We start from the raw sequence: 24,876 nt of genomic DNA, 5'->3' as shown, positions 1-24,876 counted from the left end.
AAAATAAAAGTATGTTTGTGTATTATAATTATTTTAAATTATAATTCTGAATAGTAAATATAAAGCACATATTTTGCTTATATTATGTCAATTTTCCATCAATATATGCGTTATGATAAAACTAAAAATGATAAATTTGATCCATAAATGTATAACCCTCTCAACTCCAATTTCAATTTTAAAAATTTCAAATAATGTGATTTAAAAAAAAAATTCATGGCCAAACGCTGAGCGAATGAAAATTGGGAAAATACTACGCTGGATCAATTTGGTTTACATGGCGGGTCAAAACAACAACCCGTGAAGTTGCTGAATTTTTCAACTGGTACACTTCATTTCCAACAAAAAATATCGTATTATTTTAATAATGGGAAAAAGCAAAGTTGGTATTTCTGATCATAGTGTCTTCTAGAGTTTTTCCTTTTAATTAATTTGTTATTTTTTCTTTTTCTTCTCTCCTTTTGTCTCTTAAGAGAGGTGGAATTTATTTCAAACATATAACTACATGATTGTTGGTTTTTATATAAAATTTTAAGAGTAATGGCCATATCAATTTATCTACAAAATGAACTAAAATTTGCCAGGAGACAGAAAATTGAGAAAAAAAATATTGTGAGAAGGAGTAGTAATATTTCACAGGTTTGGATATGACATGTGTAATACACAGAAGAAGAAACCAAATTAGGAACAATAAACAGTACTAATTCAAGTAATTAGGACGGCCGTAGGCTATTTTTTTTAAAAAAAAATTAATGTGGTATACGTCACAGTGTATGAAATAAATTAAACTTGAGTGAATCGAGTTATAACTTATTATCTGACTCATATTAATCTAGTTCGTTTTAATCTAATCAAATTTTGAACCGTTCAGGTCTTTACACATTTTGACATGTTTAAATTTGATTAATCTACCTACTTGTTAAATCTTTTAGTAAAATATATACTTTATTTATTATTTTTTAGAGGTAATATAAATTTTATTATGAATAAGTAAAAATAAACGAAGAGAGTACAATTTTCGATTATTTAATTTCTAGATTAGATTTTATTTCGACTGTAACCCTTAATTTCCTTACATCACAACTAGTGTTTGAATTTGGGCATCTGCAGTACATGGGCTAATATCTTTACCCTATCCTGGGCTAATTGTCCCAGATTAGGCCTTTCTGGAATTTGGATAGTGGAATTTCTGGGAGGAATTTTCATAAATGGCGGGATTACTATTTCATATAAAAAATGAATAAAATAATTTCTCGGGATATTTCAAATCGCAGAATATTCTTGCGTATTTCATCCTATGTATCAAAATGACTTGGGCTAAGAAGTACTTTACTTTCTTAGTTTAATTGGATCTAAAATAAGAATAATATTTTTGAAATAAAATTTGAGATTAATTTTATTGCATGTTTGATTTAAGGTGACTGTTCCATATAAAAGGTGGAATAAACTTATTTTATGGGATATTTCCAATCCGTAGAATAGTATTACTTATTCCATTATGTATGCCAAAAGACCCTTAGGCCATAACACACTTTACCCTAAGAAGTGCTCCACCGTCTTAGTTTCATTGGACCATATATGTTATTTACTTGATTGAAAATTTATTTTATTTTTCTTTAAATGTTAGATTAATGGATAAATTTGTGAACGGTTCCACTATACTAATAGTGAAGTCATATTAGATGTTAACCAACTTGAGATGAAAGATTGAACCTTGTAATTTTCTTCATTAATATATAAGGTTGTCACTTCAATATATGTATTTGAATATATAAATGTTTGAATTGTTTTAGATCAACTTTAGACATTTTGGTTGAAATAGTTGATTTGAAGAATTTAACATCGGATATTCCTTACTAAAAATTAGGCCTTACTAAGGTCAAAATTCAAATATTTTCGCATAAGGTAAAAGTATATTAACTACATTCATTAGTTTAATATAAGAATATTATTTTCTGAAGAAGTATCAATAAAAATGATACTGATCCTTAATATTTATTTTGTACATGTGTTGTACCTTCATATTCTATTGAGTAGTAATGGAAAAGGAAGTTGTTGTTTTTTTTTAAAAAATAATAATAATAAAAAAAAGCGTTTTTGATTTCTTTTAGGATAAGATTATAAAAAAATCATCTTTACCAAATTAATTAATAATGACTACCTTTTCTGTAATTTGACATTTACAAAATACTTTTTGAACATATTTGTCAAACACAAGTTAAAACCTTTTTCTCATCAAATATTAATTTCTACTCTCTAAAATACTTTTTCAAAAAATACTTGTGATAAAAAAGATTCTCAAAAATAAACTAATCTCGATAGCTTAACCAAACATGCTTTTAGTTAATTAAATTAAAGAAACAATATTCTACCAAATAATAATGGAGCTCCATTCTTTTTGTTTGTGTTACACAAATAATTTGAAGGGACCAGTTATTGATTTCTTATATTGTAGAGGAAGACGAAATATTTTCCGGCCAATGAACAGATCATTTTTCTTTTGTTTTGGATTTTATCTCTACTCTTATGATGTCTACAATCATTAGATTTCTTATCCTCCTATATTTTTTTTCGTTGAATTTTTTCTCCTTTCGTTGCTAATCAGAAGGGCAAATACGGGATTTCATACATAAGACAGGAGTGGTAGGGCAGTTCATGGTTATGGTTAAAAGATCAAATCGAACCGCAATCTGAACTAAATCGATTAAAAAAATCGATATTTGATTTGGTTTGGCTAGGTTTGATTTTAAATTTTGAAAACCCGATACTATTTGGTTTGGTTTTGGTTTTACTAAAAATGAACTGCAAAAATAACCAAACGGGAATCGAGAAATGTCACGACCCGAATTCGGGTGTGATGACACTCATCTCAACCCACCGACATAAGTCAACCTAATACCCAACGGAAAGTAGATGCGGAAGAAAAAGAAAGGAATTAAAATTTAACTTAAGCGAAAACACGCAAAATAAACTCAAAATCCCCCAAGATTGGTTGTCATGTGTACAAGCCACTAATACATTACCGAAGTACGAAAGAAAATATAGTCACAATGTCTTTGTCTCTAGAATAGGACTAAAACATAATAAAAGAGTAAGAGGTGTCCGCTAGATGAATGTAACAGCTACCTCAACACTCGAGATGATAGCCTCGGAATTAGTAGGAAACACTAGGAGATCAAGCAGGTCCGGGTTCACAACCTACACAAGTGTAGAAGCAAGGGGTGAGTATCAAACAACACGGTACTCAGCAAGTGGATAACTAAAATAAAGCAAAGCTCGATAGATACAAGTAATCATGTCATCCCAACTGAACCTCCTCAACTACAACCTGCATAAAATCAGCCCAACTCTACACTTGTACAATAATAACAGTAATACAGTCCACGAATACTCATCAATAGTCTCATCAATGAATCATATCAAGTCAAGTTCAGCATATACATAGCAATAAAAGGGTAAACACGAATTCACAAATATTAACAAAATGCGATGCAATGCAATGAGATGATGCATGTCTGTCCTATCGGTACACATCCGCTGAATTATAGTCCGAAACCCATGGGGGACATTTCTGTCCATGTAACCTGTCACGGAGCGTGTGGCCCATCCCCTCAATATATATATATATATATATATATATATATATATATATATATATATATTGCCACGGAGCGTGTGGCCCGACCCCTTTGTTTCATAATACCTGCCACGGAGCGTGTGACCCGATCCCTTTTGATTCATATCATTTTCAGTCTCAACACATTATGTTAGAACCAATGCAATCAATTCATGTTCATATAATTCACGAGAATAACATGACAACAATAATAATTTTTCCTATCTCACATCAACATAGTCATTTCACATGTCCAAAATAAACTCATAATCATAACATATCAATCCCACCAATACATGTCATTAGATCACCATTTTATACCCCTTATCTCTATTTTTTAGGGCCAATCATACAATCAATAATCCAGTCAAATTCTCATTACTCCCAGTACATATAACACGGAAATACAAGCATCTACAAGCTTAAACTGAGGTTTAGAAATTCACTTGCCTTAATTAATCAAGTAGTCACTCCGGGATTTGAGCCTTCCCTTTTCGTTAGGCCTCCAAATCAACGTAATCTAGTCAAATAAATAATCACAATAAGATTTTCGAAACTAACAACACTCTTATTACCATATGTCTAGCCTAGACCCAAAAACTCACACAAATCTATAATCACGTTCCTAATCTTGATGTCACTTAACATGTCAATTCCCATATTTTTTGAATTTCAAGCCTAGGGTTAGGTTCTAATTTCTCCAATATCATAAATTTAATGGAATTCATAAAATATAATATACCTAATATTTAATTATCTATCTCAATATATCAAAATTCGGGAACTAACTCATTCTATGTCATTGAAGTCAAATCTGAAATTTTCTTTCTGATTATGTTCATTCATGATAAAATAAACTCAGATGTCAAATTTCAGCTAAAACGGATCGTTATTCGACCCCCAAATTAAAATGACACATCGGAATTTTACTTGAGGTGTCTAAAATGAACAAATCTTAGTTGAGGTGTCTAAGTGAAAGTTGGTGCCAATTTTAGGGGGACAAAGATGGATTCCGCCAACTTTTTATAGGATAAACTACATGTGCTACAAATTAGGTTTTCCAATTTAAAGTACAATGTATAGTTGTTTTTTTTTTGGATTATTATATGTGATCCATTCCTGGTTGTTTCTTCGGCTGAGAATCCCATATGAAAAATGATATAAAAACCCAATAAAGGCCTTTATCTTTTACACTTCCCAATAAAGTTTCTCAAAGAGAAACAAACAAATATTAATTTTGATGAAGACATTCAAGTCCACAACTAGTTCTCTTCTTTTATTGGTGACGCTCATTTTTTCAACCATTATCTCTCAAATCAATGGAGGAGGTAGCAAGACACAAAGTGAAGCTCTTAGTCAATTTTATAAGTTGAAGAAAAATTCCAACATTGACAAAAGTCATTTTGATGATAAACAATATCTTCATACTGCATCTAATAAAAAAATTGTGCTTTCTAATCAAGAAGGTTTGAAAGAGAATGATAAGATCCATAAACTTCCTGGCCAACCTTCAGTAAGATTTGAGCAGTATGGTGGATATGTTACAATTGATGAATTTGCTGGGAGAGCTTTTTATTATTACTTTGTTGAAGCTCAACATTCTAAGGAGTATTTGCCTCTTCTTCTATGGCTTAATGGAGGTAATTTATGTTAATTACAATTAAATTATCAATCAAAAGAGTTTAAGTTTTATGCCTACCACATCAGTTTATTTATACGATAATTATTGGTAATTATTCTATATGAATATATTGTTAATGTATTTAACTTCAAGTATAATCCTTTTTTTCTTCTTTCCATTTTAGTACAATGGGTTTATTGTTTTCTTGTTTGATTAGTCATTCTAATTACGCGGATAAATAAATATATACTAGTTAATTAGTTAACATAGCTATATTTTAATTAAATTATCATTCCCTACTAACTTACAATCATAATTACGTGGCCCACATCTAGAATTCATACAATTCGGCTCCCAATTGTATAAATTCAGAATTTATATAATTACTTATAAATGCAGTATTTTTCTAATTGTATAAATTCAGAATTTGTATATGCTTACCATAATTTGTATATAATTATCATTTTGATACATGTGATTAGTATAAGTTCTAAAAAAATCCTAAATATATAAATACAAAATTTGTATATACTTATTTAGTTAGTATAGCGACAGCGAATTATGCAAACTGTAACTTAGGAATATAATTAAGATATGTAACTATTTGTGAAATTTTTTTGGGACAGGTCCAGGGTGTTCTTCGCTGGCATATGGAGCCTTTCAAGAACTTGGACCATTTAGAGTAAATAGTGATGGAAAAACACTTCACAAAAATAATTTCTCATGGAACCATGGTAAAATTCATTTTTTTTCACACAACTTTATAATTAAGTACTAAATTATCTGTTTATATCTCTAAACTAGTACTAATTTTTTTTTTGGGTAAATATTATTAGCTGCCAATGTGTTGTTCGTGGAGTCTCCAGCTGGAGTAGGATTTTCCTACTCTAATACATCCACTGATGTTACGATTGGAGGAGATAGAAAAACAGCTAATGATAATTATCGATTTTTAATAAATTGGCTCGAAAGATTTCCAGAATATAAAGATAGAGATTTTTATATAGCTGGAGAGAGTTATGCGGGACATTATGTACCTCAATTGGCACATACAATTATATATCACAACAAGAAGGCCAACAAAAATATCATTAATCTTAAAGGAATCTTGGTAAGTCTCTTCTTCTCTCAAATTTCCATATAGCTGTCTTTTGTCTATATGTTTTTTTTGGCCTTTGTGTTGGATAATGTTGGAGACTTACCAGACCGGAAGATAATAAAATTTTAAAAACATTTGTTTTTTTGTTCCATTGAACATGAAATAATAATTAAAATATGAAATGAATCAGAAGAGTATATATGAGGAACTTTCGAGGATAAGGACAATTTATGCTAGGTGTTAGAGCATATGGTTAATTATCCTGCTTCAATTATTTCACATGCAACATGCTCCACAATTAGTTTATCCATTAATAGCCATTTTGTCAAAAAAAAAAAGAAAAAGAAAAGAGAGCATATATATATATATATATATATATATATTAGATTTTTATTTAAAATTTATTTTAGATTTTTAAATTTTTTATCCTGTCAAATAGTGTTACATGAATGAAAAGGAAAGAGGTACTTTTTAAGTAATGTTCCTATTATATTTCATACCCGTGCGATGCGTGAATAATATTAAAGTATTATTTTTAATCATATTAAATTGTGATATCTTGTTTAAGTAATGTTCCTATTATATCTCCTATGTAAAATAATTTTTGGTCATTAAAGTGGGGAAAAGGGACAACTGTCTACATTGAGTACTGTATTAGTTAATGGAAAAATCAAAACAAACTAGAACGAAATTATGATTGGACTTCATTGACTAAAACTTATAAAGTTTGCTTCATTGCTATATAGACGCTAATGAAGACAATGACATAACAACAACTCTTTTTTGTTGCCTGGTTATAATAAAAACAACATTTATCACCCAGGGATATATCTTAGCAGAAATTGCACGTCCAATAACTTAAGTAATACTATCAAATTACATACAGCTGTAAACTGCTAAATTAGCTGCACTTAATGTTTGTGTACTAAGGAAACAAATGAGATGAATAATGACTACTTCCGCCGTCCCTGTTTAGTTGTCACGATAAGGTTTGACACAATCCTTAAAGAAAAAATTAATTAAAAGTGTTGTTTGACTAATATATCTCTTATTAATTATTTAATTTTTATCTATATATGTGTCTCTTAATTCTAGAATAATTAATGCTAAGAGCAAAGTTAAAAAAAAATTAATTCTTTATTGATTATTTAAATTGACAACTATTTTGGGACAAGCTAAAAAAGAATTTCGATCAAGATCTCTTCATCACTAACAAAATTAATAAAGATAAATAACTTTTTTTGATCGCTTATATATAAAAATAAAATTCTCTTATAAAAAATATCATAAAACTAAAAATTATTTATAAGTGACCTAAAAATTTAATTATCTCATTACACAACATGTTCACATTCTATGTCTAGAAAGAAAAAATATCTGTCAAAGACATGTGGATCAAACATACAATATTATTCGTATTAGGAAAAAAAGTCTGATATACCCTCAACTTTGTTATTTAGAGCTGATATACTTTCTGTTACAAAAGTGGTTCACATATATCACTACCATTACAAGAATGACTCGCATATATGATATAACTCCTACCGTTACAAAAGTGGCTCACATATACCTTTTTATCTAACGAAAGTGAAAAAATAATTTTAAATTAATTTTTTTTAAAATCATGAAGGGATATATATGATCTTTTTCACACATGATTTTTTTTTTGACTTCTTTGATTTTCATTATTGTGTTTCTTATTCTTTTTTTTCTTTCATTCTTAAGAGTAAAAATATGAGGAAAATATCGTGAATGAAAGAAGAGAAAAAAGTAAGGAAAAAAAATTAAAGCTAATAGTTTTTCGAATATATTGTAATTATTTTTTGTATTTGTAAAAAAAATTCAGACATATATAATAAATATTAGAAGAAAGTTAGTAAAAAAATAAATGTGACTATTAAAATAAGTTAAAAATCAAAAATCCATCCAACCAGGCTCTTAATCATCATGCATGCCACATTTTAAAGCTAATAGTTTTTCAAATATATTGTAATTATTTTTTGTATTTGTAAAAAAATTTCAGACATATATAATAAATATTAGAAGAAAGTTAGTAAAAAAATAAATGTGACTATTAAAATAAGTTAAAAATAAAAAATCCATCCAACCAGGCTCTTAATCATCATGCATGCCACATTTTATTGTTATTATCATTGTTATTACTAATAATCGTAAAGGTTGAACTAATAAAATTAAAATTCAGAATTCACCTATATTATTATCCTAACATGTTGTGATTAATTATGTTCATGCAATATTAAATAAGCTATCGCAAAATATTTTTTTTGGTAACTAACAATATTATTAATCACCAATGAGCAGTCACATTACAAACTTAGCTAGCCAAACACAGTTTGCTATTTTCTAGTATCTTAACTAACTCTACACAGAGAAAACAGGCATACAGAGGGTTAAAATATTAAACTAGAGATCAAAACTTGCAAGTCGGGGGGTGCTCGCACATTGCGAATGTATACCACATCTTTGGCAATTGATTCCAGAGACTTGCTTCTTTGCTCAAATAGTCGTTGATTCTTCTCTATCCATAAGGCATATGTGTATTTTGCAAATACCATCTTGAAGAGTTTAGCTGGCTGTGATTTTCCTTTAGCCTTTTTGATACTCAATACTAACATATCATCCCATGTAGACGCAGGACAATCCCCATTATTGACCCACCGCAATACTCTAGTCCTTGGTTCCAGTGATATAGGGCACCGAGTGAATAAATGATTATGTGACTCCGGCCATGAGTGACATAGAGCACACATTGGATCAGCTTCTATTCCCCATTTTATGATACGATCAGTGGTTAAGAGTCGTTGTTGCAAAGTCAACCACAGAATGAAACATGCTTTTGGCCTTGCTTGATTACCAAATAAGAGATTTTTCCATCGCACCCTTGGTAAGTCGCCTAATAGCTGCAAATAATATTGCTGGATCATAGTCTTTTGTGAGATTGTCCTTGGTATTTGTAGTAGAAGTTCTCTTGCAGACATTATTTTCCTAGTCATCCAGCTTGCTTGTTGGGGTATTGGACACTCCATCAAAGATCGATTCTTAAAGTAGTAAGCATGGATCCATTTAATCCATAGTTTGTCTTCCTTGTGAGCTAGATCCCAACACAACTTAGTCACTGCTGCTTGGTTCCATTTTTGGAGATGTGTTAAATTCAGACCACCAGCTGAGATAGGGCAACACATTTTTTCCAAGACACAAGGAATATTTTTGTAATTACATTAACACCTGACCATATAAAGCTCCTGCAATAACCATTTATTAATTTCAGGATATTGGATGGTATGAGGAATAGTTAAGCCCAATAGGCTTGAACTCCAAATAGGACTGATTGAACAAATTGCACTCTCCCAGCATAAGTTAGCTTCTTTGCAGTCCAGGTGGATATCTTAACAGTAACCTTCTCAATTCGGGGGTACCACTGTAGAGTAGAGAGTTTTTTGGTAGATAAAGGCACTCCTAAATATTTGAAAGGCAAGTCACCAATAGTTAATCCCCACTGTTGTAAAATTGCATCTTTAGTGTCCTATGAGACTCCTCCAAAGTTGATAGAACTTTTCCTTAGATTTGCCCGAAGACCCAAAGCATTAGCAAATGCTTGGAAGCATTTTTGCATAGCCTTGGCAGATTTCACATCTCCTTTAGAGAATAATAATAGGTCATCAGCAAAACATAAATGAGTTACTCCAAGTTTAGCACATTGAGGATGATACTTAAACTCTTTGACCTGCTTCAATTCATTGAGACTCCTACTTAGGTACTCCATCGCAATAGCAAATAGGAATGGGGACATTAGATCACCCTGTCTTAGACCTTTGGCAGCCTCAAAAGGAAAGGAGCGGAATATTCACCATTGACTACAATAGAGTAACTGACTGTTTTGACAGAAATCATTACCCATTAAATCTATGAGGGAATCCCAGTTCTATCATCACTTGTTCCAAGTAGACCCATTCAACAGAGTCATAAGCTTTTTGCAGGTCAATCTTGATCATGCATCTGACTAAGATGTTTTTCCTGCGATAAGCTTTGACAAGTTCATGGGAGAGAATAATATTGTCTGAGATTCTTCTTCCAGGGATAAATCCTGCTTGACTCTCACAGATAATAGAGTCAATAACCTTTTAGAGTCTTCCTGCTAATATCTTGGAGATGATTTTGTATAACACTGAACAACAAGCAATAGGTCTGAATTCTTTGACTATGTTAGGTTTACTAACTTTGGGCACAAGGGACACAATAGCACAGTTCACTGATTTATACAGTTTATTGGTTCTAAAAAAATTAGCAATAGCAGCTATAAGGTCATTTTGGATAATAGGCCAAGTCTTTTTAAAAAAGAAGGCATTGTAGCCATCAATACCTGGGGCCTTATCATCTCCAATAGACTGAAGAGCAGTGTAAATCTCTTCTTTAGTGACATCAGTACACAATTGTAACATTTGTTGATGGGAGAGGATTAGTCCCTTCTTCATAATGTATTTATTGATAGCAGGTAAGGTTGAGTTAGAGGCCCCCATCAGACTTCTATAAAAAGAGACAAATTCATCCTTAATCTTCCCTGGTTCATGCAGTTTCTGACCATTAAGGGAAGTAATCTCCATAATCTGCTTCCTGTTGGTTCTTTCTTTGCAAATAGCTGAGAAATATTTAGTGTTGGAGTCACCAAGTTTGATCCACTAAGCTCTTGACTTCTGTCTAATAGCATTTTCCTCTATCAGTGACCATTTCTCCAGGTTGATCAGGGTTTCTTTTTCTACTTGTATAAGTTCGTCAGTGACCTGTGTACCCATAGATGTTTGTATAGCAGTTAACTCATTTCTGACTTTATCAATCTTATCCCTGATGAATTTGAACTCTTGGTTATTCAGTGCCTTCAACTTTGGTTTTAGTGCCTTGAGTTTTAGCCAAATATCCTTCATTCTATCATGAGCCAGTCTTTGTGTCCATGTGTCCTTTACAATATTCATAAAGGTGGAGTGTCCAGCCCATACATTAAAGAACTTAAAAGGAATTCCTCTAGCTCTTTAGGGGGGTTGTATTTGTAAAATCATAGGAGCATGATCTGAGATGGAAGGAAGGCCATAGCTAGTAATCACACGTCCCCAATTTAGCATCCAAGCAAAGTTGCTAAAGACTATCAATTCTAGACATGATTCTGTCTGCACCTTGCTGTTTGTTTGACCATGTGTAGAATTCCACTTGCCATCATAACTCATGCACATCACTTTGTTGTATACAATCCGAGAAGTCTTGAATTCATTAATTGTAATAGGATTCCCATAAAGTCTATCCTGATAAGATAAAATAGCATTGAAATCTCCAGCAATTATCCAAGGATGAGCAGTGCCTTGTGATAGTAGTTTTAAATCCTGCCACAAAGGTTTCCTCTGATCTATATTATTAAAAGCATAAATAATTGTGACTAGGAATTGCTGGACATTGGATCTATCTCTAACTAGACAATGTATCAGTTGTGCAGACTTATGTCTAAGTGTAACATCATACCAGTTAGGATCCCATACAAACCATATTCTACCATTGACAGCTTCTTGATAGTTAGAATGAATTTCCCATCCAGGAGTAATGACTTTCCAACTCTTTATTAGATTGTGTTAACTCTAATTTCAACAATACCTGCTAGCCTGATTCTTTTATTCAACAAAAACAACTTAACCTCCTTTTTCTTGTGCCTTTTATTCAAACCTCTGATGTTCCAGAACAACCACATCATTCAGATAGTTGAAGAATTGCCACCCGTATCAATTGGGAGGTTGGATAGATCACTGTTACCCTGTGTCAAAACAGAGAAGGAATTTTTGTTATTAGCAGATGTTAAAGACTGGAAAATTGACCAAGTTGAACTGTGGGTTTCTCAGAGTTGATTTAGCAACCAATTTATCCTTCGGTGCCACAAACTCTTCCCCCCTTTCTTGTGGATTAGTCCTTTGTATATTGTGTTTCATTTTGGCCAACTTTGCTTTCTCTGACTCTTTTCTAGTGTCACTTGTGCTGCTGGCTGAATAATACCCTTGTATTTCCACTCATGTACCACCTGTTTTCCATGTCTTCTCTTTTTAGGAGGTTGGTGTTTAGGATCTGGTTGTTGTTCATGACAAACATGCCCAACTTTTTGACATTTAGGGCAGAATTCTGGCTTCCATTCATAGATAATCTCCTGGGAGAATTGATGCCCACTAGTATCCATCACAGTAATCTCCATAGGCAGGGGTTTCGTCACATTAACTTCAATAAGCATGCGAGCACATGATATTCTGGTCTGTTTTGTAGTACATTCATCAGCAAATAATGGGGCACCAATGGTACTAGCAATTCTACTCAAAGAACCCCAACCCCAACAGTTAAGTGGGAGTTTAGGGAATTTGACCCATAATGGTATCTCTGCCAAAAATTCAGTGCTGAGATCAAAACGCATGGACCATGGTTTCAGAATCATTGGTCTATTATTAATTGTGTATGGACCTGCATATAAAATCTCCTGCATATCTTCAATAGATCCAAACTTAATGATGTAATAACCTTCTTCATGTAGATATAAATCTGGTATAGCAACCGTAGACCAGTTCTGTGATATATATCGAATCATTGCATTGTAGCCCGGATAATTGCCAAAGAAATACACAATTAGGGCACCATCCACTAATATAAGAGGGATATAAGATAGATTCATACCATTTGTAGCAGCTCTGTTGTGTTTGAAATGATTGACCCAAGCTCCCTCTGGCTTGTCTTCTTCCTGTAGACTCCCCTCAAATTGTCCTTGTTTGGGTCCTTCTCATTCACCTTGGTCACCGAATTTACTGTTCCATTGGCTGAAGTCATAGATGTTGTGGGTACATCCAAAACCTCCATCGGCTCATAATAAGCTCTTTAGTCCCCCTCATTATTACTCTCTGCTGGGCTATTTACTACCTCCGATTATTGTTTAGGGTTATCAACAGCTTGTTTGGTAATAGAGCTACCAAAAGAGACTAATGGGATTTTGCGGGGACGTCCTCACACTCGTCCTTGTCCTTGCACTTGATTTGCTGGTTGTCCTCCTATTTTAGCTTTCCCTCACACCATGGTTTTCGATCCGAAGCACGTTAACTAACGTGAGCCGTTTCCATCAGAGGAGAATTTTTTTTTTTTTTTTTTTTTTTAGGTTCTATCAAAATTCTATCGCAAAGTATTATCTGTCTTATTAGTTATACTCAACTTTATTTTAATTTATGTGATATTTTTTTTAATCTATTGAAATAGAAAACCACATTTTCATAACTAGAAACAATTTGATTTTCATTTTTTTAATTAAATAATTTATAAAATTTATTTAAGATCATAGATTTTAAATATTATTTTAAATTTTTTTTTATTTCAAGTAAAATGATTTAACACAAATTTGAATCAAGGGAAATTGAAAGGATGAATCAAACTCAATCAAAAGGGCCGAAGGATTAGGATTTCGTTGACTTTTAGGAAAAATTAAGGAAAACAGATCTCAAGGTGCAAGTACAATAAAAAAGCAGTACCTCGACTTAGATTGAAAGGAAGAACTTAGGACCTTTTTTCGTTAAAACAAATACAACTGAAAAAGACTGCTAGGAATTTAGACTGACTTTGGCTGGTAATCACATCGGCCATAAGGTGGTCTATCACCTCGGTTGGGGAGAAAAGCTTTTTTGTTGTCGGAAAATCCCTCTCCCCTTTATTAAACTCTTCTCTTAGGTGAGAGCTCACTCAATTCCTTTTTAAACTTTCGCAAAGCTCCTCTTTCTATTAAGAAATTCTAAAGAAAAAGTCCCTCGGACGAGGAAAGAAGGGGAGTGAGAGAAGGGGAGAAAACTCTAATTAGATATTCTTTTTATAATAAGAAATGAATTGAATAATATATCCTTTCGACAAAATTTTGGGTCAGAGTGGGTGAGCCGTCGTATAGATACTTTTCGTCAAAAATATATTAAAATAGTCTCCTTAAAGTTTTCAATAATACGATCTACTCCCTCAACTTGTAATAATCTCTTTAAAATGCTATTTTTCTCCCTAAAGATCGAGTACCTCAATCAGATATTAAGCGGAAATTGATTCATATTTTTTCAGATAAATAATTCTGCATTTAATCAAGTGTACCATTGAACCTTCTTAGAGCACGAGTGTAGTGAATAATAGTATACCAAGTTTTTAAACAATATATATAAAATATTTAATTTTAAAAAGAAATTATGAATTCACGTGCACTATAATTAATCCTATTGATTGTGGTTGCAGATTGGTAATGCAGTGATTAATGACGAGACGGATACAAGAGGAATGTACGAATATTTTGCAAGTCATGCCTTAATTTCTGATGAAGTTGAAGCTGAAATTCAGAAGCAATGCAAGTTCACAGTCCCAGAAAGTGAAGAATCAGATGAGTGCAAAATGGCTGGACGTATAGCAGATTATGATACTCATGGCCACATTGATATCTATGCCATATATGCCCCACTCTGCCACAATTTCAATCTCACTTCAAAGCCCAAAAAACCTTCTGTATGTCTCTTATAAAATTATATTGAATAAGTTGTTATTGTATTATATTTCTTCACGATAATATACAATATGTTATACAAAATGCAGATAGTGATCGATCCATGTAGTGATTATTACACAATTGCCTATATGAATAGGCCTGATGTTCAGAAGGCTCTTCATGCCAATGTGACCAACATTAAATATTCTACTTGGCAACCATGCAGGTATATTTCGAATAATTTTTAATTAGCTATTATTTTACTTTTATTTTATTTATGCTCCTTTAATATAATTCATTTTAGTAATTTAATTTGTTTTTAAATTTTTTGTTATGAGTTAATTATTTAACTGAACTTATGTTAAAATAAAAATTGCAGTGACGTCCTAACAAATTGGACAGACAGCCCATCAACGGTTATTCCTCTTCTCAAAGAGTTTATGGCAAATGATATTCGAGTGTGGATATTCAGGTGACAGTCCACCTTATCCTTCACTCACCATTTTCTTTTTGCTTGACTTATTTGTTTATTTAAATTCATGGTTATCAAGGACATGATCGTAGAGAATGCACTAGGGTAGAAGGTTAGTAGGTATAAAATGGAGTGTTGTCCAGCTTTTCGAAGATTTAGATTTGTTGGTGTTTGTAATTATACTAACTGTATTATTATAGTTCTTACTTTTGATATCCATCATTGTCTGTTATTTAGTGTTGTTTCGATTATCACATTATTTTGTTGTTCTTGTTCTTTTCTTGTAGGATTTGCACAACTTCCCTTGTTAATAATTAGTTGCTATGTATTTCCACTGTTTTTTGTTCTTTGTACTTGAATTTGTGGCACTTGAGCCAAGGTTCTTTCAGAAATACCCTCTCTACCTCCATAAGGTAATAGTAAGGTCTGTGTACATAGTGGCGGAGCCACCTTGAGTTCAGGGATTCAGCCGAACCTCATTCGACGGGAAATTATGCTATCTATACATAGTTAAAATAATTTTTTTATGTATATATAGCAGATGTTGAACCTCCTTCGAGTAGTTTATATGTCTATTCTTCAGATTTTGAACCCTCTTAATAAAAATTCTGGCTTCGTCACTGTGTGTATATTATACCCTTCGTAGACTCTACTTATGAGATTTCACTGAATATGTTATTGTTGTTAGGGTAATTTAGATGGTTACTGTAACTTTCTTTCAGTTTTTAATAAATAGAGAATAAGCTTTTGAATTTTGTTATATTATTTCTGAAAATGCAGCGGTGACACTGATGGAAGGGTTCCTGTTACCTCAACAAAGAAATCTATTAAAATAATGAATCTTCCTATCAAAACTCCGTGGCATCCCTGGTTCCTAAATGGAGAGGTAATCATACTATATACTTGACTCTAAATTATTTTCCATTTTATTAGTACTTATTATAATAATAATAATAATAATAATAATAATAATAATAATCTAATCTTATTTTAAAGTGTTTGAATTGATTTTGTGCTTGTTTTTTAAATTTATAGATGGGTGGATTTACACAAGTATATAAAGGAGGTATGACATTTGCTACAGTGAGAGGGGCAGGACATCAAGTTCCAAGCTATGAGCCAGCTAGAGCTCTTTCACTTATTATGCATTTTCTTGATGGAACTGACCTCCCTGATTTTAAGTGACATAATTTTATTAATAGGACTAGTAATTTTATAGTCAATTATTAATTCCCCTTAAGATTCTTATTAGTAATTCTAAATGGCATAATGCATTATGGATTAATTACGTGTAAACGAAATGTGACATTCTTTCTGATCTCTCTTTATTATTAAGTTAATAATATCTTTGATTTGCTCTCTTTCTCACGAATTCGTGTTGTTGTATAATAAAGTAGAGTTTATGGAGAGAGCTGTTAGATTTTTATGAGAAAAAATGGAGAATCGATAAATATTGATTAATTAACAAAGATAAAAAAAAATACTACGTGATTCTCTTTATATATCTATTTAAGTTTTGATATATAAAGTTATTTGATATTTATATTGGTAGATAATAGAAAATATCTAATAAGATAATCGAAATATATGAAATTAACACAAACATTAATTACTATTATCCAAAAAAAAAAAAGGAGGTGATACTACTATTGGGATTTTGTTGACTAAATGAGGGAAATTAATGTATATTACATAGTTCAAACGTAGTTATTTAAACACACATCTCTCAACTTATAGGGCTACAAGAACATGTGATTCCTTCACTATTATTCCCACTCGTACTAAAGGCATACATCATTAATGAGTAGGAACTTCAAAATTTTGAAAAATATTATTAAATAAAATGAATGGGCTTGCAATAGTTTGGAAATACATCTTTGGGAAGATAATGTTGAAATTAGATTTTTGGAGAAGATTTGATGTGGTTTGGTTTGAATTTTAATTTGGTGGTTAAGGTTGTTTTATATTTGTGTGTATTCATGTATATCTATGATTCTGTGTATATCCACACACATATAAGTATATACACATGTTGTAGATGCTGTCATTACTACAAATGTAACAGTAATATACATGATGAGTATACACAATTATATACTCGGGGATATACATGTTATTAACATGAAATTTATCTGAACCCGTTAAATTGAATACTTGGTGAATGGGTGCTATTTTTTGGGACAAATCTAGATTTTAAAAGGAGAAAAACGTTAAATTAGGAATTGTTATAAATTCATTGAATTAATGGATTGTCCATTTACTCAATACATGAACTACTTACATTCATGTATGTATATTCCCTAGTATCTATGAACCATTTTGGATAAGAATGTATCCATTAATTTGGAAATTTAACATAGTGACGTTTGGAATAAATAGGATTGTCATTCACCATTATAAGGGAGACTTGAAGACATTTAAATAAAGTTTTTGAATTGATTTTGTATTTATGTTATTTTCTAATTTATAGGTTGGTGGATATACACAAGTATATAAAGGCGACATGGCATTTGCTACAGTTAGAGGGGCAGGACATCAAGTTCCAAGCTATGAGCCAACTAGAGGCCTTTCACTTATCATGCATCTCGGGAAAATTACGCGGACTGACAAACATTATTATTAAATTATGCGATAAGGGTATAGTTTCAATTAATTACGCGAATTGACTACAGTTTGATGAAAATTTCTATTATACAAATCTAGCGGTTAGTATACAAATCTGGAAGGAAATATATCTCTAAATCAAATCTGAAAACGAATATACAAATCTGAAAGCGAATGTACAAATTTGGAAGCGAATATATACAATTTCTTTGAAAGTCTAATTTGTATAATGCAGTGAGATATACAAATGGGAAAATCCAATTTGTATAATATAGCGAGATAAACAATCAAAAATTGGCATAACAACTGAAATTATAACTATGGAACATAATTAAACAAACTGTAGCTAAAGAGCCTAATTATTTTTCAAATCTTTACTATTTTTGAAAGTTTTCCTTTTAATTTCTCGTTGGAACTGAAATCCCTAATTCTAAAAGGCACAATGATTAATTGTTTATTTATTTTACAAACAACTAGTGTTCAATAGTCGTGTGCTCATATTTGTATTAGGAATTAATTAAATTTAAATTCAGGTCAGAAAATTTTAAGATTGTGGAGTGTTAACCATATGCAAGCTACCATGGTTAATAAATTGTTAGAAGTTAGTTGAAGTTTGTTAGATGTTAGTTATAGGTTGATAGTGACTTGTAACTAACTACTCAAACTCTATAAATGCAACTCACTCACACCACATGAAGTGAGTGTGTGTATGCATAATGTGACCATTTGATAGCAATGTGATCATCTCTTTTCCTCTCTTCTTCTCTGCAACATCTTCTCTGTTTCTTCTTCTTCTGTTGCATCTGCAGCTTCTTTACTTCGACTTCCATTTTTCCTTCTCGTCTAACTCGTCTTGATTCATATAGTCGTTTAACAAGACTCCATCACTGAAGTTATCATGGATAATGTAGGGTGAACTTAGACAGCTTATACCATGTGATTGTGTTATTTGGTACGTCTGACGGAATACAAGGCCCATTTACGTAAGATGCAAAAGCCCCACAAACTTCTATATAAAATTCATAGGAAAAATTAATGGAATAACACTTTTTAATAAATAATTATTGATTTTAATGATATTTTTTATTTATTATTATCTATAGCAATACATATCAATATTATGATATATCTGTCATGTATTAAAAATGAATTAGGCATACAATATTAATGTATTATAAGTGTTTTAAAATATATTATACTTGTTTGGTAAGAAATTGACACAATGTATTATAAGTGTATTAAAATGTGTGATAAATATATTATCCATGAATAAAATTTGTATTATATGAGTTTTATAAATTAGTCTCGCTAATATGTATTAAAATTGTATTATAAGTGTTCAGTGAAAAAAAATATTATTGATATAAATGGTAATATTTTCTTAATATAATATATTTACGTAAATTCTCAAATTCATAATAAATTAACTTGGAAACTAGATCCCACATCATAATATAATTGGGAGTTTATTTCCCATTAAAAATATACTTATGGTGTAATTAAAAATATACGGGATCGCATATCTTCCTTATATGGTACTCAATCTTCCTTTTTAAGTAATAATTAAATCTCATATCACAGCCAAATCCACTCCACATGAATTAATTTTAACATATACCAAATGTTATTTACACAGAATCATTATTTCATTGTATTTTCATTAGCCAAATTCAATAAAAATGGAAAAAGTCATTTTCTTCCTCCTCCTAATCCTCTTTAGTTCACAAATTGTGGCTTCAAGTCATGAAATAAAGAGACATAGCCATGGTGTTGGCAAACTTTACTTAACAAAGCTATTGAAACAAGATTCAACCGTTGATAATAATAGCCATTTTAGTTCAACCATTGATTATTTAGAATTGGATAAATTTGTTCTTTCTCAAAAGGGATTGAAAGATAAAGATCAAATCAAGAGATTGCCAGGTCAACCACTTATCAAATTCAAACAATATGGTGGATATGTCACAGTCAACAAATCTGCTGGTCGTGCCTTTTTTTATTATTTTGTTGAAGCTCATGAGAATTCCAAGTCATTGCCCCTTCTCTTATGGCTTAATGGAGGTACACAAATATAATTTACTTTAATTTGTTTTTCTTTTTTGTTTCCTGGTGTCCGGTACTCACATTGAAGCCCGTCTATATCCCACATTGGAGGTAAAGCGCTCCCTAAGAAAGGTCACTCCGTCCCACATTTGTTGATGATAGTTATTATTGAACTACAAACTCAGACAGGGCAGGTTGTATATGTTTAACTAAACTCATCATTGCATTCATCTCGAACTATGTATATATGCATATTTAAAATGTACACATATGATCAAGATTAAATTCATCCTAAATCTTTTAACTCAAAATTTTAGATTCGCCTCTAACATGGTTTTTTCTCAATATCTAATATATTACAAATATTTACTGATGTATTCACAATATTTCTCCTCGTTCATGGTAGGTCCTGGTTGCTCTTCACTTGCCTATGGAGCCATGGAGGAAATTGGACCATTTAGAGTCCATAGAGATGGAAAGACATTGTATAGGAATCACAACTCATGGAATCATGGTAATTACCCTTTTTTTTGGAGTGAGTTTTATACTTTTTTTGCTTGTTGGAATTGAGAAAATTAACCTCAACTTAATTTGAATATTTACTTCCTATTTATAGCGACAAATATATTATTTTTGGAGTCCCCGGCTGGCGTTGGATTTTCATATTCAAATACAACTTCTGACGTCAAATCAAATGGAGATAGAAATACAGCCATTGACAATTTAATATTCTTATTGAATTGGATTCAAAGATTTCCCGAGTACAAAAATAGAGATTTTTACATTGCTGGTGAGAGTTATGCTGGGCATTTTGTACCTCAATTGGCAGAGATAATCCTCCAGTATAACAAGCTTGCCAAGAAGACTCTTATTAATCTAAAGGGGATAATGGTAAAGTTAATATACTTTACTTTTCTCACCCTTCTCCATTTTATAATTGGATTTTAATTCTACTCTCTTTTATAACACTGGTGTCAGAATCACGGATCACGGTCCCATAATGGCAGAATTAAGATTTTCTATTATATATACTGTATATTTCTAACAAAGACAGTTTGGATGAACTCCTAACTCCTCCCTTTCCTTTACACAGCTGCTCACCTGAAAATGTTCAATAATATTTGATAGTCTTTTTCTTTTTTGCAGATTGGGAATGCAGTGATAAATTTTGAGACAGATGAAAAAGGGATGTTTGAGTACCATGCAAGTCATGGCTTGATTCCAGATGAAATTTTCGATCAAATTGAGAGATACTGTAATTTCTCAGACAAGGCCCTTCCTCAACCGCACGAGTGCGATAACGCCATTAATATAGCTATTGCAGATACTGATCCCATCGATCTTTACAACATATATGCCCCGTTATGCCCTAAGTCCGACGACCTCCTGAGTAGTACTGCTTATTATACACCCAACAAAAAAAATTCAGTAAGTTTTGGATTTTTAACTCGTGGTCAATTAGCTTGAATTTATGAAACTTAAAAGTTTACTGTAACACTTTGTTAAATTCATGATGTACGTAATTGGAGTATGTATTTATTACTAATTAACACGATTAATTATGTAATGCAGCAAGGGATCGATCCATGCAGTGATGATTATGTAATTGCCTACATTAATCGTCGTGATGTTCAAAAGGCTCTTCATGCCAATGTCACCAAAATTAAGTATAATTGGCAACCATGCAGGTATTTTCAGTTAAACATTTTAGCTAGCCTTTAATAGATAACCATAATCTTTGATTTAGTCGGTATATATATGCAGTGTATAATCGATGTATAATTACATATAATTAATGTGTACACTAATTAAATTGCAGTGAAGTCATAGCAAGTTGGACGGATAGCCCATTAACAATAATTCCTGTTCTCAAAAAAGTTATGGCTAATGCAATAAGAGTATGGATATTCAGGTGAACAATTTAAACTCCTCAAGCCACTATTTTCTTGTGTTTTTGTTTTTATTTATTGTACTTTTTTTTTGGTAACCCGGATTACCCCAACCTCTGTCATAGTTACATAAGACATGTAAACTACACTAGGTAAACCCAAGGCATAGAGGGGGGATTGATCCCGAATCATCCGTGTGGATAACCACCCTTTAGACCAACTTAGTCATCCCGAAAGACACTATTGTACAGTTATTATTCAATTTTCTTAATGGTTTTAATTTGTTTATTCGATTTGAACAAATGCAGCGGGGACACTGATGGAATAGTACCAGTAACTTCTACTAAAAAATCTATTAAGAAGATGAAGCTTCCTGTTGAAACACCATGGTATCCCTGGTTCCACAATGCTCACGAGGTGCGTGTACTAGTTAGTTATATAAATCGTCAGTATAATTTTTTTAACACTATCAAGTTACTTTAAAAGATATTTATACCTAAAATTTTCTTTAAATATGAAATTTGTAATATTGAATATATTAATTATTTGATTGAAACTTGGAAAGTAATGTGCTTTTTAACCGTAAATATAAAGAACTTTGACCTATTTTGTGTTTGACTAAAGTAGTACTTCATTCAACAAATAAAATGTCCACGAGAAACTATAATCAGCACTTTCAAATCAATTTGCATTGAGAAAATCATCTTTATTATTCCTCTGTACTAATGTCTTTCGGATTTTGAGACTCAAATGAAATTTTTTATAGCAATTTTTTTTTCTTTTGTTTCTTTTGTCATTTAAATAGGTTGGTGGATACGCACAAGTGTACAGAGGAAACTTGACATTTGCAACAGTGAGAGAAGCAGGACATCAAGTGCCAAGTTATCAACCTGCTAGAGCCTTTTCATTGGCTAAGCACTTCCTTGCAGGAACACAGCTCCCCAATTCTCCAAACACACAAAATAATAACGTGTAGCTAATTATTCCTATATATTTCTCTTTCAATAATGTACATATTGCATGTGTATATTAAATTATGTATATTTGATATATTTAAGACAAATCAACAGTTCTGTCACAATATTTCTTCACATGAATATAAAGAATAATTGAAAAATAATTTGCGAAAATATCTCACAAAGACCCCCTGAATTAGGGGTGTCAACTGGGCTGGGTGGTCCTCTTTTCGGCCTCCTAAGACTGGCCCATTAAGGGTCCGGCATGAGGGACCGGACCGAGTACCGGTTCACCCTAAAAGAAAATTGGGCCGGTCCGGGTTTTTTTTTGGCTTGGACCGATTAGACCAGCTCCAGTAAGGGACCGTTATCCAGTCAACCGGCCCGATACGAATTTTTTTAATTATTTTTTTATCTGGTATGGCCGTTTGGGCCACATTTTCAGAAAGAGCCATTGACCCAACGGCCATTTCTGAAAATTGGCCAAAAATGACCTATTTTTTTTTTAAAAAAAGAAATTTTATTACTCAATTTTTTTTCCTATAAATGTCATGAATATTTTAGTTTGCCTCAAAGATTGGATTAGATCAGAGCATAAGAATAAAGGAAGAGTAGAAGATACGGAAGAAGACGAAGAACTTGAAGAAATATATCAATAGGAGATTCTTCGACACAAGCTAGTCCAAATTACGGATTCATTGATTTTGAAAATTATGAGCCAATTCCTGTTAACTTGTAGAAGTTATAATTTATTATATACAACTAATTGTAAGTTTGTAATTTGTATGATTTGAATTTTATCAATATATTAATAAAGTCAAAGACTCATTGAGTCTTTGCATTTCTTAGTTTTTTTCCCTATAAATTTTGTATGATTCAATTAAATAATTATTTTTACTTTACATAATCATCTAAGGAAAATTAAATTTGAAGTCACTATAAGATTTCAATACTTGAAAAAATATTATTATAATAGATAGTATATTGTGAGTATATTTGTTATACATTGTAAGTATATATAATATATAAAATAAGTATATGATTATAATAGATAGTATATTCATGAGTATCTTAGATATACATTATAAGTATGTCACTATAATAGATAATATATTCATGAGTATATTAGATATACATTGTAAGTATATATATTATAATATAAGTATATATATACTAATAGATAGTATATTGTGAGTATATTTGGTGTATTTTGTAAGTATATATAATATATAATTAATTATATCACTATAATATAAAGTATAATGTTAGTATACTTGATATACATAGTACGTATATGTAGTATAATGTAAGTATATAATTATAATAGATAGTAGATTGTGAGTATATAGTGAGTATATCACTATAATAGATAGCATATTGTGAGTATATTTGTTATACATTGTAAGTATATATAATATATAATAGATCCTTGTGGTTGGGCCCTTTTCCGGATCCTGCGCATAGCGGAAGCTTAAGTGCACCGGGCTGCCCTTTTTTATTATAATAGATAGTATATTGTGAGTATATTAGATATACATTGTAAGTATATATAATATATAACATAAGTATATTATTATAATAGATAATATATTATGAGTATATTAGATATACATTGTAAGTATATATAATGTAAGTATATCACTATAATAGATAGTATATTTGTGAGTATATTAGATATACACTGTATATATATATATATATATTATAATATAAGTATATATATACTAATAGATAGTATATTGTGAGTATATTGGTATACTTTGTAAGTATATATATATATAATATAATTAATTATATCACTATAATATATAGTATAATGTTAGTATACTTGATATGCATAATACGTATATATAGTATAATATAAGTATATAATTATAATAGATAGTAGATTATGAGTATATCACTATAATAGATAGCATATTGTGAGTATATTTGTTATATATTGTAAGTATATATAATATATAATATAAGTATATTATTATAATAGATAATATATTGTGAGTATATTAGATATACATTGTAAGTATATATAATATATAATATAAG

General features: G+C 31.1%; 2 protein-coding genes across 2 annotated transcripts; both read left to right on the top strand.

Annotated features, from left to right (window-relative positions):
- The first annotated feature begins 4,757 nt into the window (after positions 1-4,757).
- LOC129887011 (serine carboxypeptidase-like 40) lies at positions 4,758-16,664 on the top strand. Its single transcript, XM_055961941.1, has 8 exons — positions 4,758-5,256; positions 5,864-5,971; positions 6,074-6,348; positions 14,623-14,886; positions 14,974-15,092; positions 15,246-15,338; positions 16,119-16,224; positions 16,374-16,664. The coding sequence occupies exons 1-8, from the start codon at positions 4,857-4,859 to the stop codon at positions 16,521-16,523; spliced, it is 1,515 nt and encodes a 504-aa protein (XP_055817916.1). The 5' UTR covers positions 4,758-4,856; the 3' UTR covers positions 16,524-16,664.
- A 2,957-nt stretch (positions 16,665-19,621) lies between these two features.
- Positions 19,622-22,850, top strand: LOC129884118 (serine carboxypeptidase-like 40). Its single transcript, XM_055958471.1, has 8 exons — positions 19,622-20,003; positions 20,392-20,499; positions 20,602-20,876; positions 21,132-21,375; positions 21,562-21,673; positions 21,805-21,897; positions 22,183-22,291; positions 22,680-22,850. The coding sequence occupies exons 1-8, from the start codon at positions 19,622-19,624 to the stop codon at positions 22,848-22,850; spliced, it is 1,494 nt and encodes a 497-aa protein (XP_055814446.1).
- The last annotated feature ends 2,026 nt before the right edge of the window (positions 22,851-24,876 follow it).

This window comes from Solanum dulcamara, chromosome 4 (assembly GCF_947179165.1).
Source record: "Solanum dulcamara chromosome 4, daSolDulc1.2, whole genome shotgun sequence".
In the NCBI taxonomy this organism is placed as follows: Eukaryota; Viridiplantae; Streptophyta; class Magnoliopsida; order Solanales; family Solanaceae; genus Solanum; species Solanum dulcamara.
Note: the sequence above shows the minus strand (reverse complement) of the source record. Positions and strands in the feature narration are given on the sequence as shown.

What these genes read in the sequence shown, in the direction of transcription:
- LOC129884118 (XM_055958471.1), top strand. Translation starts at nt 19,622, where the DNA reads ATGGAAAAAGTCATTTTCTTCCTCCTCCTAATCCTCTTTAGTTCACAA. An exon ending in TCACAACTCATGGAATCATG is followed by an intron (nt 20,500 to 20,601) that starts GTAATTACCCTT and finishes TCCTATTTATAG; the next exon opens with CGACAAATATATTATTTTTG. An exon ending in ATAAGAGTATGGATATTCAG is followed by an intron (nt 21,898 to 22,182) that starts GTGAACAATTTA and finishes GAACAAATGCAG; the next exon opens with CGGGGACACTGATGGAATAG.
- LOC129887011 (XM_055961941.1), top strand. Translation starts at nt 4,857, where the DNA reads ATGAAGACATTCAAGTCCACAACTAGTTCTCTTCTTTTATTGGTGACG. An exon ending in TCTTCTATGGCTTAATGGAG is followed by an intron (nt 5,257 to 5,863) that starts GTAATTTATGTT and finishes TTTTTGGGACAG; the next exon opens with GTCCAGGGTGTTCTTCGCTG. An exon ending in TAATTTCTCATGGAACCATG is followed by an intron (nt 5,972 to 6,073) that starts GTAAAATTCATT and finishes AAATATTATTAG; the next exon opens with CTGCCAATGTGTTGTTCGTG.